The sequence below is a fragment of the Zeus faber genome (genome assembly GCF_960531495.2).
Source record: "Zeus faber genome assembly, chromosome: 7".
Classification (NCBI taxonomy): Eukaryota; Metazoa; Chordata; class Actinopteri; order Zeiformes; family Zeidae; genus Zeus; species Zeus faber.
The window spans coordinates 18865018-18878994 of NC_137203.1; the positions used below are offsets into that span (position 1 = coordinate 18865018).

General features: G+C 42.1%; 1 protein-coding gene across 1 annotated transcript in view; it reads right to left on the minus strand.

Moving 5' to 3' along the window:
* Nucleotides 1-13977, minus strand: part of LOC307232379 (EGF-like repeat and discoidin I-like domain-containing protein 3) — a gene marked incomplete at its 3' end in the record, with an annotated part of 120773 nt that overhangs the window by 73149 nt on the left and 33647 nt on the right. The window contains exon 3 of the mRNA XM_080003369.1: nucleotides 1635-1763. Within this exon, the coding sequence (XP_079859495.1) occupies nucleotides 1635-1763 (129 nt within the window). The remainder of the gene's footprint in view (nucleotides 1-1634; nucleotides 1764-13977) is intronic.

The following is a 13977-nucleotide window of genomic DNA, read 5'->3' on the forward strand; positions in this document are numbered from 1 at the left end:
AGTGTGTCCAGTATACGGTGTAGACTCCATCGCTCTGTTTTGGTTAGAAATTACAAACTAGGTGTGTGTGTGTGTGTGTGTGTGTGTGTGTGTATTTATGTACCTTCTTACCCGGTAGTCTGTGGATCTGTTCAATTGATATTTTATTTCTTTGGTCCCCATTACTTTCCCTGATTCATGATAAATAGGAAAACAGTAGTCCACATAACTCCACCTCCCCCACAAAAACTCCACGACTAGGTCACGTCGAGTCTCCAGTGAGGTGTCGGAAAAACAGAAACCGTGATGGGGAAATTACTCTCAGAATTACCACAACGTTTTTCGTATTTCATGGAAATGTAACTTATTCAAAATGTAATTCCAAGAAAGAATTCACCACTAAAATTACAAAAGTTCGATTACTTTCGTAAACCTCCGTAAATACGTAAACCTGCGTAAATACATCATAATTGATGCACACAAGACACATCACCTACCATCACTGAGACTGCACATGTCCTTACACACAAAAGGTTATAACAATGACAAGGTTTGTTTTAAAGTAAAAAATAAACGGTTGTTTTTCAGAAACTTCATGCAACAGTTCCCTACAGCTAAACCTAGCAAACTTAAATGAAAATGCAGAAGGTGTTAATTATTGACAAATTCTTCCATAATCATTCTCATGCCAAATAAATGTTAGAGTTCCATTAATGTTGTCTGCATTGCAATAGAGACAAGTAATCTATGAAACTGAATTTGTAGATTATTAAAAAATACAATGAAATCGTATTTGCAACTAACATGTATTTATTATGTTTATAAAATTACATGTATTTATCATTATTGTTGTGCAAAGTAATTACAAAGTTTGTTTTTGTTATTGTTCCAGATGCCGACAGTGGTCTAAGACATTAAAGAAGCAATTGTCCAATTGCCTAAAAATCCAGTCCTAGAGGTCAGTCTGCAAGTATATCTATTATTACTATTATTATTATTATTATTAATAATAATAATAATAATAATAATAATAATAATAATTTATTTATTTATTTTAGTTATTGTTTGGTTTAGTTATATTTTGTTTCGTTATATTTATTTTTGCACCCATGAACATTATAAGCTTTAGTAAATGGAGCTTCAAGTCATATTGAAATAAGAATATACGGTAGTTAGAGACCATTAAGAGACCGTACATTCCATTAATGTGGAATGTTGAATGTGTTGTTTTTCCCATTGAAAAATGCTCACAGCAATTATTTATGGCTAAAATGTTAAGGAGATGAGGTGTGGAGGGGGTAGCATTGCAGTGAGAACAACCGTCTTGATTTAATACTATATAGTAACCTCCCAGTTAGCTTAGCAAACCTCCTGGCACTACATCTTTATTAAGAGCGTGAAGGAAAGCGGCTTCAGCACTTTCTTTCCCTCCACCAAACTTCTTATCATTCTGCTGAACTCACTCTTTCATGTCAGTCGTACACAAGGTTGTTATTTGTATCAAGGGAATATATGAGATAAGCTTCATTTGAGCAAAAAAATTATCACATGTCTATATCACAGTCCATCTATCTTGGATTTATTTTTGAATATCTTAAGCTGGATCAGAAGAACACACGACTAAAGTAAATAATGCAAAAGAGGATTGGACTTACTGTGCTGGCAGTGGATCCCAGTGAAGCCTGGAGGACACTTGCAGACATACCCGATGAAGGTGTCTCCTCTGTAGGTTTCGCTGATCTCACACAACCCTCTGTTGTGGCACGGGTTAGGGTGGCAGGGGCCTGCATGCAAAAAGAAAAAAGTGAAACAATACATTAAAAATTGTGCCACATTCATAGAAACCACACTTGGCGGACTATTGTAGTGATGCAAGAAAGATCTTTTAAATGTCTCTTTCAGTTGTGAAGGAATTCACAACTCAGAGCCGAACCGATTCTTCTGACACTAGTTTACTAGTTAACTTGTGGCTACCCCGATTTGGCTGAATCAGTGCCGCGCGGCGCGGTTTGGTCCGATTTGGGGCAAGGTGCGGAGTGAAAGCCGGCACGGAGCTGATCCACTGGCTGCAGAAGCACCTTGCAGACCTGGAGGAGGAGCAGGACTTGCCAGTTGGAGCGTGCCCTCACCAGCATGAGCTCCCAAGAGCATGCCGCGACTGACTGCTGGCCTGCCGCCACCAACCGGGAGCCGGCCAGAGGACCAGGCCTGCGTACGGCCCCAGGTCGCACACAGGCTTCACCTGGTCCCTAGCCTGGCCCGACGCCCTGGAGGGGGATGTCTGGGGGGCCTCTGCTTTCGACTCCAGGACCCACACAAGATTCAAAGGGCGCCCAGCCCATCCTGACACCAGGGCTCCGCCGCATCCACAGGTGTCTCGGGACGCTCTCCCGCTGGCCCGGGCGGATGTCTACCAGCTGCGTCCTGTGGTGCCGCGGGACGCTGTCCCCGCATCTCCTGCTGTCCCTTTTCTCAGAATCCTGAGTAGGTTCTCACCGACCTCTCCTCGACCTTTCCTATGGACGTTTTTCCGCTGGAGCAGTCGCGGGACGATACCCTACATGGGCCCTTTGAGGGGGTAGATTGATGGCATATTGATGCGCCAAGTCGCTGCGCTCACTCACCCATATTAAAGATTCACACTCAGACAGGAGAGGAAATAACCTAATTGTTGGTCCTGAAGAGCCGCTGGGAAATGCTCTTCCCGGAGGCTCACTGTAACCCGATGGCCATTCACCTCAGTCACGATAAAACACGATAGCATATAATGGCCCGCTTCTATTGGCCGGGCATTTGGGCAGATAAATGGGGGAAAATGGTTTGCCGCGTGTCCTGAGTGCCAGTTGGTCAACCCTCTGGCTACGCCAATAGTGGCGTTGAGGCCCCTCACCCACGTCGAAGTCCCATTTGAAAGACTCGGTATTGACCTCATCGAGCCATTAGACCACAGTGCACATGGGTATTACGGCCATAGTGTGACACAGGAAATCCTGACTGACCAGGGCACTACCTTTATGTCACATACACTTCAGGAACTTTACGAGTTGCTGGGTGTCCACTCAATTCAGACCAGCGTTTACCATTCCCACACCAACGGTCTGGTAGAGCGCTTTAATAAAACACTGAAAAACATGATTCTCAACTTCGTTCACGACGAGAGCCGTAATTGGGAAAAGTAGTTGGTTCCCCAGGCCTCCACAGGATTTTCTTCCTTTGAACTCCTCTTTGGCAGGAGACCCCAGGGGGTGCTAGACCTAATAAAAGAAAACTGGCAGGGGGCGACACAGATATATCACCTGAACCTCTTAAAAGAATGGAGGGAGGGGGTGTCTGTGGCTCTGGCCACGGCAGTCATTGAGCGGGATGAGTTGGGGCCGGAGGTCTGGCCGATCATACCCTTAGTAACCATCTCTCTGTCCCAGAGGGCAGATGTGGCCACATGCTAGCATTGCTTCTCCGATGTTTTCTTCTCCCTGTTAGGCCTCATGTCCCTTATAGACCCCCTTGTGTGGATGACCCCAGCGTGAAGGTGGGTTCTCGGCCATATCGCCTGCCTGAACATAAACTCAAGATCATGCAGGTGGAATTAGAGGCCTTGCTGGACATGGAGGTGATAGAGGAGTCCATGAGTAATTGGTCTAGCCCCATTGTGCTGGTGAGTAAGCCCAATGGGTCGGTCCGGTTCTGTGTAGACAACCGAAGGGTGAACGCGGTATCAAAGTTCGGTGCCTACCTGATGCCTCGAGTCGACGAACTTCTCGACCGGTTAGATACAGCTCCTTTTTTCACGACACTGGATTTAACCAAGGGCTACGAACAGATTCCCTTGTCTCAGGAGTCCAAGGAAAAGTCAGCGTTCTCCACTCCGTTTGGGTTGTACATAGCACTTTTGCACACTTCCGTTTGGGCTGTTCAGTGCACCAGCCACCTTTCAGAGACTCATGCACCACGTCCTGTGTCCACATGTAGCATTAGATGGCCTACCTAGATGACAAAATCAGCGACAGAAGTGTGCCATGGGACGGGGGAAGGTGCAGTATCTGGGGTACCACTTGGGGGAAGGTCCGGTCCGACCCCAGCTTGATAAAACTGCTGTGGTTGCGAACATGCCAAGATCCACAACCCAAGACCCAAGAAGGAGGTGAAGCAGTTCTTGGGGCTGGCCCGGCTACTATAGGGGGTTTGTATCCGACTTTTTGGAGTTAACCAGCTCCTTGTCTGACTGAACTCAAAAGGGTCCTCCAGATCTGGTCCAGTGGTCAGAGAAGTGCCAGCAGGCGTTTGCAAAGGTAAAGTCAGCCCTCTGTGGGGGGGCAGTGCTGTTAAACCCTAACTTCTCTCTCCCTTTCTGTCTGCAGACCAACGCGTCGGACATAGGGCTGGGTGCGGTCTTGTGCCAGGAGTTGGAGGGGACCAAGTGCTGGTGCTGTACCTCAGCCGCAAGCTTTCAGAGCGGGAGTTGAGGTACAGCACAGTGGAGAAGGAGCGTCTGGCAATCAAGTGGGCCATCAGTTTGCTCTGCTATTACCTCCTGGGGCGTGCTTTCCCAATTGCAGTGGCTCCACCACATGAAGGACACAAACTCTCAGATCACCCAGTGGTACCTGGCTCTCCAGTCCTTTAACTTTCGGCTGGTCCATAGGCCGGCGGCACAGATGGGCGCCTGGGGCGGGGGCAGAGTTGGCTGTTGGCTGGACCGCTCCCCGGCCTAAGTCGGGTAGTGGGGGTATGTGGCTGACCAAGGGGCATGGTTAAGCCGCGGCTTTAGACAGCAGCATGGCTTCCTTCCCGCGGCTGCCCAGCTGCCCCGACTCAGCTGAATCCGGGCCAGTCAGTGTTGGAAAGTAACTAAATACAGGTACTTTGTTACTGAACTCAGTTGCATTTTAATTCACAGGCTAGCCTCAGCTGCGTGTGCACAGGCCCCGTACTGGCCAGACTATTTTTAACTATTTAAATTAGCTTCAGAAAAAAAACCTTGACCCCTATTGACCCATAAGAAACTTAAAAAAAATTAAGCAGCTGATTGGGAAAATGTGTGGGCCATTTGACATGTCATGTGACCAGGTTCAAAGGGTCAATTTGGTTGAATCCACTGAACCTGACTGTAGGCGATCAGGCCGGGACAAGTTCAAAACACCAGTTTTTATCGCCGTCATAGATGGACTCCTTGTGGAACTGGATCGAAGGTATCACTCCTACAAAGATATTCGGCAGACATTTGCTAATCTCCAAATATGCAGGAGATCTAGAATAAAGATTTTGTGGAGAATTCATTAAAGAAAACAAGGATACCTCAGCAAGGTCACTGCTGCAACGCATAAGAGGAAGGAAACTCCAGTCAGTGTTTCCAAATGTTGATATAGCACTCTGACTATTCATGACTTTGTCTGTAACGAATGCCAGCAGGGAGAGTTATTTTTCAAAACTGGGACTTGCTAAAAATACACTGAGATCCACAATGGGCCAAAACAGATTGAATCACCTGTCTCTGAAGTCTATTAAAAGTGATATTTTGAGCAAATTGGATTTTACCAACAATTAAGGACTTCTCTGTCAGAAAAACAAGGAAGAAAAACTTCTAAAGGTGGAAATATGTATTAATGATTGTGCTGCGATTCATTATTTCTGTAATTATGTGTATTGCTGTGTTTATTGAGTTTTTATGGATTTCGTTTTATTCATTTGTTAAAAGGACTAGGTACTTTTCTGACCGCTGGTTCTGGCTCATCCTCACCATGATTACAAAGTCATCGTCGGCGAATGTACAAATCAGACTAAATAAACCAAACAGATAATGCCCGACACACTGAGGCTGTGCAGCAGTGAAATGTGTGTTGACAGGGCGAATTGGCGGTGACAGGAAATCAAGGTGTCAGTGGTGTTGGGTCTGTGTGAGGCAGAGGTCGAGCCCCGGGCGATGCAGGAATCATTAAATATGTCCCCGCAAGGAAGGGCCACTAAGCAGGGAGCACAGCCACCACTATACCTGCTGTAGCCGCTCAGGATGCAGCCAGGCTAATAGGCAGAGAGTTGGAGGAAAAAATAAAACAGCCGCACACACACATAGACACGGATCACTGGGATTACCGTGTAAAATACCATTTACCCATTTATTGTGAAGAGCATTGGTGGAGTTGTAGAAGTGTATCCAATTTAATTCTGATAGTAGCTCTAGATAGATAGATAGATAAATAGATAAGTAGATAGATAGATAGATAGATGGATAGATGGATAGATAGATGGATAGATGGATAGATAGATGGATAGATAGATACTGTAGCAGCAGAATAATAAAGTAATATCATTAAAAGTAGATAAAATGGCCATATGCCATAAACTTAAGAATCTGCAAAAAATAGAAAATGTCAATATACAGTCAATCTAAAAAGCAACTAGAAGACAGAACAATTTGGCAATATACAATAAACCAAAATATAACTAATTAATGAAAATAAGCTGAAAATAACATAAATCTTGAAAGTGAAAATCAAGAGTGCTATGTAAAGCTCATTATAAAATATTTTTCACAAACATGAAAATCTATATGGGTGTGTATGGTAGGAGTTTTTGCTCCATCATACAGATGGTGGATTTTCCCGAAATACTTGCATCAAACCTCTGATGGGGCAATGGAGCCAGTTCCAAGAAAAAGGCTGAAACCTACCTACATACTACATGAAAACAGGGATGAACTTTGAGGGATAAAACTGGATAAAATATTAATAAAAAAAAATCTAAGGCTGTATATGTAAAATATTATGTGCCGACCACATAGTTATCAAATCAGACATACAAAAGCTAGGCCAGTTACAACACCCGTACTGTCCACTATGGACTTAATAATAATTAATTGGGTTGGGTTGTATTGGGTTGTCAAATTGATTCTTACTAGAATTGGGGTTTTTTTTATATTCCCCAGAAAAATTCCCAGTCATTAAACTTCTTATTCACTGGTGAGGAGGTCAACAGCAACATAATTTGTCTTTCATTATAAATAAATTATCATTGCACTTGAATCGCGTCTCTCCTGATTGAACTTAATTTGCATGGAAATGCATATTCATAGGGGCCGAGCACACGTTGCATTCTGCAAATTTCTATTCATCATTATTACGCTTCTCATTTGTCGGGCGTGCACACATTCTTGAGCTCTTGCAACACCATGTCAGCCATAGCCTTAGGGGTGTAAACTGAGCAAACAAAATGGAAAACAAAATCACACCAGGATTTTTTCGGGTGGAACAGAAGATGATTAATAACTGGAAAGTTTATTTCTGTACCAACTCCTCGTCTTCCCACTAATTTTCCCTTCTAACCACGACCTGCTTTCTCCCACAGCACACTTTTAACAATGAAAAAGCCAATAAAAATGTCCCAAACACATTGAACTGTGCCTATTATTATGACCTACTAATAGTAGTAGGTACCTCAAGACAAGCAAATTATTAGTTCAAAGTGAACAAATCCTTAACAGGGGACCTATTATGCTCCTTCTCAACAAGTTATAAAGGTCTCTGAGGTCCCCAAAACATGTCTTTGAAGTTTTTTGCTGAAAATAACGCTCAGATTATGCCTTCTAGCCATTATAACATGCCTCTATTCTCCTCCTATTGCTGAGGCTCTGTTTCAATGGCTGTCGCTTTAAATAAAAAATGCTGTTGCTCCCCACGCCCACTCAGCAACTGTTTGCCCCAGTTCTGTGAGCCCATTGTAGGAAGTATGTAAACTTTCACTGATTTCACCTCATCAGTCCACCTTAAAATGTTTCTGAACAAATTTGAGGTGAGAAATAAGCAATCCAGTTGCTGAATCTTCATGCGTGTTCATGAACCACAAGGCCTAATTCAAAAGTTTGCTATTACGGCTACTTTTGAAGGCGAGGGCACTGCTGCACTGCCGGTTGGACCACACAGGACTCCGCACCAGGCAATGCGTTTTATGTGGAATTGCAATTATTCCAACAGTGGTTGAAAAACATAGGATTATAACATTTGCTCTTAGGGAACAAAGACGACCACAAAGTTCGGCAAACAACAAAGTGCTATGAAAACTAGTATGACACAGCAAGATATTTTGTTGCCCAAATGTAAAAGTTCCGGCACAGTGCCAAATGTAAATGTTAGGGTCTTGATGCAGGGTTATTGGATTCATAATTTAGGCTCTGCCAATAGCTGCCTCATATTTTAAACATGGAGCTGTACGGGGCTGTCAAAACTTTGCGGGTGGAGATTGGACTAAAAAAAAGATCTCTCCGGGGAGCTGGATTAATGCAAAAGGACGGTGCAATGGTACCGTGTACCTTTTCTCTCCACAGCCAACCTGCTGACGGCTATATTGCGTAGCGACAGGAATTCTACCTTATTTGAGTTGAAAGGCGACAACAAAAGAAAAAAAACATCTCCAGAGGGAGAAGAGACGATCATGTTGTATTTTAGTCACGGTAACAAATGAAGATCCAAGCAGTACAAGTGTTGGTTGTTGAATTTAACAGCGTAGCGTACGTTATTACATTACTATATGATTACGTTATTACATTATTAAGTTATTACATTAGAACATTATTACGTAATTACATGATTATGTTATTGCATTATTACGTGTTTGACATTATCACATTATTCCATTATTTTGTCACTACATTATTACATTATAATATTATTACATTAATTTGTAACAACATAATTACATAACATTACTACATTACATTATTATGTTATTACATTATTACGTTATGCCATTATGACAATAATTACATTATTACATTATTATATTATTATGTTGTTAAATTTTTACATTATTACATAATGACATTATTGCGTTATTACATTAAGAGTCAAACGCATCTTTCACTGTGTCAATCTAAAGCGTGTATGTGTGTGTGTAGAGGGTGCGGGTAACAACATAATGGAAACAAAATACTAATAAACACTACAGGGAAGCTTATCAATGCTTGGTGTGGGGGCGCCATAGGAATTTTAAAGGAGGTGTTTAATCCAGAGCACGTTAATGACGAAAAGGAGGGTAAGAAATAGCGAAATGGTTGGTAAAAATGATATAGGCTATACGGTTATGTTTATTGTTGCCAAACCTTTTTGAGATTCAGATTGTGTGAAGACCGTGAACACTTTCCCATTGTCATGAATTAATGAGTTATAAAATATATATTATTAAAAAATGTTCAAATTAAAATGTAATTATTTGTTATCTGTTGATAGCGGCTTAAAAATATGTCAACCGATCTCTGGAGTAAACAAAATATAACCACATATCCCACTGCAAATGAACCACATATCACATATCACAAAAACACTTTGTTGCATATTAATGACATATATTTATATATATATATATATATATATATATATATATATATATATATATACACTGTATATGCGTGAATGAAACAGAGTTTCATTTTGTTGTTACCCTTTTTATGTGAAACTTAATTTTCATCCTTATCACGTATTTAACACAATTAAACAAATCCACAGGCGTAAGCTATCAAAATAGTTTCTCAATTCTTGAGACTGTGAGAAGATGATCCTCTACCTCCAAATTCAAACCAGGAAATACCATGTTTAACGATGTACTTCGCAATGCCATAAAATGTACATGGATATGTATCATGGACAATACTTTTTTACAGTTTTTACAATAAAAAAAACTTAATTTCTACACCAATTGATTTCCTCATAACACTGTTTAAAAACTCAGAATATACCGAAGTAAAGGAAGCAGCCTCTGTGTTTTAAATGCCAGATCCTGAGGGACATCGACCAAGAATGGAGCCACCTTCCCAAAACAGATGGTGCCACCACAATAACACTTCTGTCAAAACAGAAGTTAATTGAATATCTCTACAAAAACTAAAAAAATAAATAAAAATAGTTGAGTCTTCATTAGGAATAAAAAAAAATGAACATAATTAGTGTAGATGTGAGAATAAACCCAAAACACCCAGGATGTAAACTCAATATACAAATCCCTTTGGTCAAGAATTTCCTCTATATAATGCTTTTTAACACAATGGCAATTGTGTAATATGACAGATATATTCCATCTTTTACAAATTTGTCATGGTGAGGATTGGTGCATTGCTGTAAAAAAAAAAAAGGAAAAATGCACAATATAAAAAAATAGCGAAATAAAAAACTAAAATATCAAAATATATACAGAATATACAAAATGTGATTTAGGAGAATACCTAACTGCACTTTAAGCAATGGACAGTACATCATTTAATGCAAATAGAGAGGGAAAAACAAAGCAAGCTTCATTAAAAAATATGCTTTATTCATTGCAAAAAGCATAATTCTATTTTTCCCGGGCATTGTTTTTCAGTATTATGCAGCTAATTGGAAATTGTTGAAAACTCCAATTTGTTTTTACCCATTAAATAAAAGCACAAGTAAAGCAATGCATTCACAATGACTGAATAGAAATAGGAGTGTTTGTTTAAATACACACACACACACACACACACACACACACACACACACACACACACACACACACAGATCTCATGTCTTATACTGTGATATTTTTCTTGGGCGTGCGGGCGTGCGGGCGTGCGTGCGTGTGTGCATGTGTGTGTGTGCGTGTGTGTGTGTGTGTGTGTGTGTGTATGTGTGTGTGTGTGTGTGTGTGACATGCATGTGAAAATGGGGCAGGTGTAAAGGGGGTTATGTCTTAGTGAATGGCAGCCCTCTGCTCCAGGCTCTGATTGTTTTGACACTGTGCTCCATCCAGCAGGAGTTTGGTGATTTCTTTACCAGACCAATCAATCAGCGGCCAAAGCCCCCCTGACCAGCACTTAACACAGAAAATCACCCTGTGTTTGCTCAACGGTCACTCACCCAGGCTTGGCATTTCGGGAAGGCGTGAAAGGGCACAAATTATGCCACCAGATCTCAGGGGAGATAGGGGACAACATGTTCATGTTCAGAAAGCTAAAGGTATAGTCAGCTGTGTGCCGCGTCCAATGAGACATCCATCAGGGCCAAAAGGAAAATATGCTTAATACACCGCCAGCCTTTCACTTTCACTCAGCTTTTCAAGATATTTTCTCCACTGGCAAAGTCAAACAAAGGAACTGGAGAAATATTATTGGTATCCCCAAAAAGACACGGCTGAATGACGGTCTGGCGCAGTCAGAACAAGGTCAGTCAGCACTTTGCATTTCAATCCCTCCTTGATTGGGATGACTGCGCCTCGGTCTGAAGATAAAGACCTGCAACAATGCCTAGTCAGTCAAGCTGGTCCAGGGCATAGGGATGGACTGACCATTGGCAGTAGAAAGGAGAAGAGCCGGTTCCAGTTCCACCATTTATTCCCTTTCGGGGTGAACCAATCATTTGCAGTAATAGGAAGAGGTCGTTTAGTCCACCATTTCGTCCTCCCAGCCATCAATGGATCTGTCACTGTGGGTTACATACAGCAAACCACCCACCCACTTTGACCATCACACAACCCTTAACGGGCCAAAGTGCAGAACATGAGCACGAATTCAATGGATAACCCAATAACAAAATTGTGAATGCTATGGCAACAGTATGATCCAAAACAATGTAGTTCAATGTGAGCGTTTGAATCCAATTTCCTGACATTTATGTAGCAGGACGTTAAAGAACAGATCAGGCCAGGAATAACACCATTTAGTAAATAGATATACAAACCAGTGCACTAAGCCATTTACTGTACACACTCTGGTTGAAATGATTGTACTGTATGTACTAGTGATGCAAGATGCAAAATATTTGTTCTCGGCGAACAAATATTTTAAATTACTCAGGAGTCTGGAGACACTCTGGCAAAAGAGCGTATCTTTGACACAAACGGAAAATAATTACCGAGGACTAAATTACTGTCCAAGGCATTTGGCGTAATTCATATTGAATGTGACCGATTGACACGTTGCATGAGACCAAAATAAATGATTGTGACACAATTGGATAATTCTTGTGAGAATTCCATTCACAACTCCTCTCTCTCCTCTCTTGCTTATCCTCCAGGAAGTCTTCTCCCGCTCGCCGCGCATTAAACCATCTGAATCAAAAGAAAACGGAGTCGAAAATGAGACGACTCTTTTCACTGAGTGACTCATCACAAAACGGAATCTGAAAAAAACAAAGAGTCAATCCTTTCATCACTAGTATGTACCCTACCTCATGGCATGAAGTATGAGTTGGCCTAAATGATGTTCGTTTTGTTTCAAAACAAGTCATTAATTTTGATATGATGTCTTTTTTCACACGTACATCGAGTCCTCTGATGAAGGATGTCACCACAGCGCTTCTATTCCAGTGTTCCCCCAGCATGCTTCAATGGACATGATTTACAGCAAATGGCTGCACGGTGGTATGCTTTATATTCCATCTTCCCCTAATCCTCAACCTCAACCTCACATCCATTTAAAATATGCTCCGAGCCCTTGACCGGTTCCGAGACAAATGCTCTTAAGAGTCTGAAGAGTATTAGGGAATCCCACAATACATGGCTGCTTTAAGGTGGAAAATGTCAAATACATTTCACATCGGTGCGATTGTGCAAAAGATAAGTGTCGCTGAGGGAAGATCCTCCAGACGGGTGAAGGATGGCGGAGGAGACATGCCTAGTTGGGGACCAAATACCACGGAAATGTCAGAACCGCGACCTTGTCATAAAAAAATGTCTCATCGGTAGACGCTTCTCCCCTCTTTCCGAAGTTTGCGGGAGATGCCAAAGCGAGTACTTGAAAAAAACAAAAAAAAACAAAACCCGATAACTCCAAACCTAATAAGCCCTAAGTCAATCAGACAAAGAGCGTCTCCGACCGCTTCGAGGATTCCTGACGAGCTTCACCGTGAATCATTCGGTTCCACTTAGCGATGCCCGGTCAACTCCAACCTTTCTGTCCCATCAAAAGGACGATTGTCCGGCCAAACCTTTGATTCAAAGTAAGGCAGCCGAGCAGACTCATATGACTCCAAAAAACAAAACATTTCAAAGGAAAGAAGCCAAAGGCAATATTAAGACTTATTCGGGTCAAAGCTTTCTACCTGCTAACAGGGACATGCAACGCTTATAGGCCTACACTTTGATTCGGAGGCATCAGAGTGTTTTTGAGACAGAAATAAACAACCCTAACCAGCAGGTCGGGGGGAGTTTAGCAGAAATGTAGAAATTACTCGCACTCTCTCACTTCAACCTCCCTTTCCGGGCCACTCAACCTCCTCCTTTTCCCGGGTCTACGAGCTTGTTTGGTTTTCCGGAGCTGCAACATTCGGGGCATGTTTTATATATTCACCGTATCTCCCCAAATATGAACCGGTAAACAAGGCCGAATCTGAGTCAGTGTGTTTGTTTTCCTTTCCTTACTCCTCCAGCGCCACGCGCCACGCGCCAAGCGCACCGCACGCCCCGTGTCGGTTTATCCGTGTTGTTATTTTAGATCTATTTGGTTTTTTTTGTTCGTTTCTTCTTGTATGAAAGGAACATTTGAAACCCAACTAAGGGACGTTCCGCCTTGGATCAGGGCAGTGGGTTGCGTAATGGAGAGAGAGCGATCTCTGGTCCACTGTGCGTCCCGCGTCTCCGAACAGAAAAATATAATGTAACTTTGTTTTGGATGAATTTCTTTTGGAGGAGCACGGCACCCAGGCTGAAGCTTGCTTTAACATTCAGAGTGAGAGTTTTGCTTTGGTTTTGGATATAAGAGCCTGCTTCCCTCTGCAGTTGGGGTAAATAAAAGCCCTGGTCACTGAAAACCTACGGGTACTGTCAATGAATGACCTTGTGTGACACACTTTTTGAGTTTACATTTCACAGTTTTTTTTATTTTTATTTTCTTATCTTCATGTCAAGCAAAGCCCCTCCCAACTTCTCCGGCCGTCGAGTTCTCATTGAGTTCTAATTGAGCATTCTGCTGACGGGGTTCTGGGACATGTTCTCCGGTGGTCCTTGCGTCTTTTCAAGTTTTTCTCCTGCCTTAGCATCATTTCATAAATGAGTTTGATC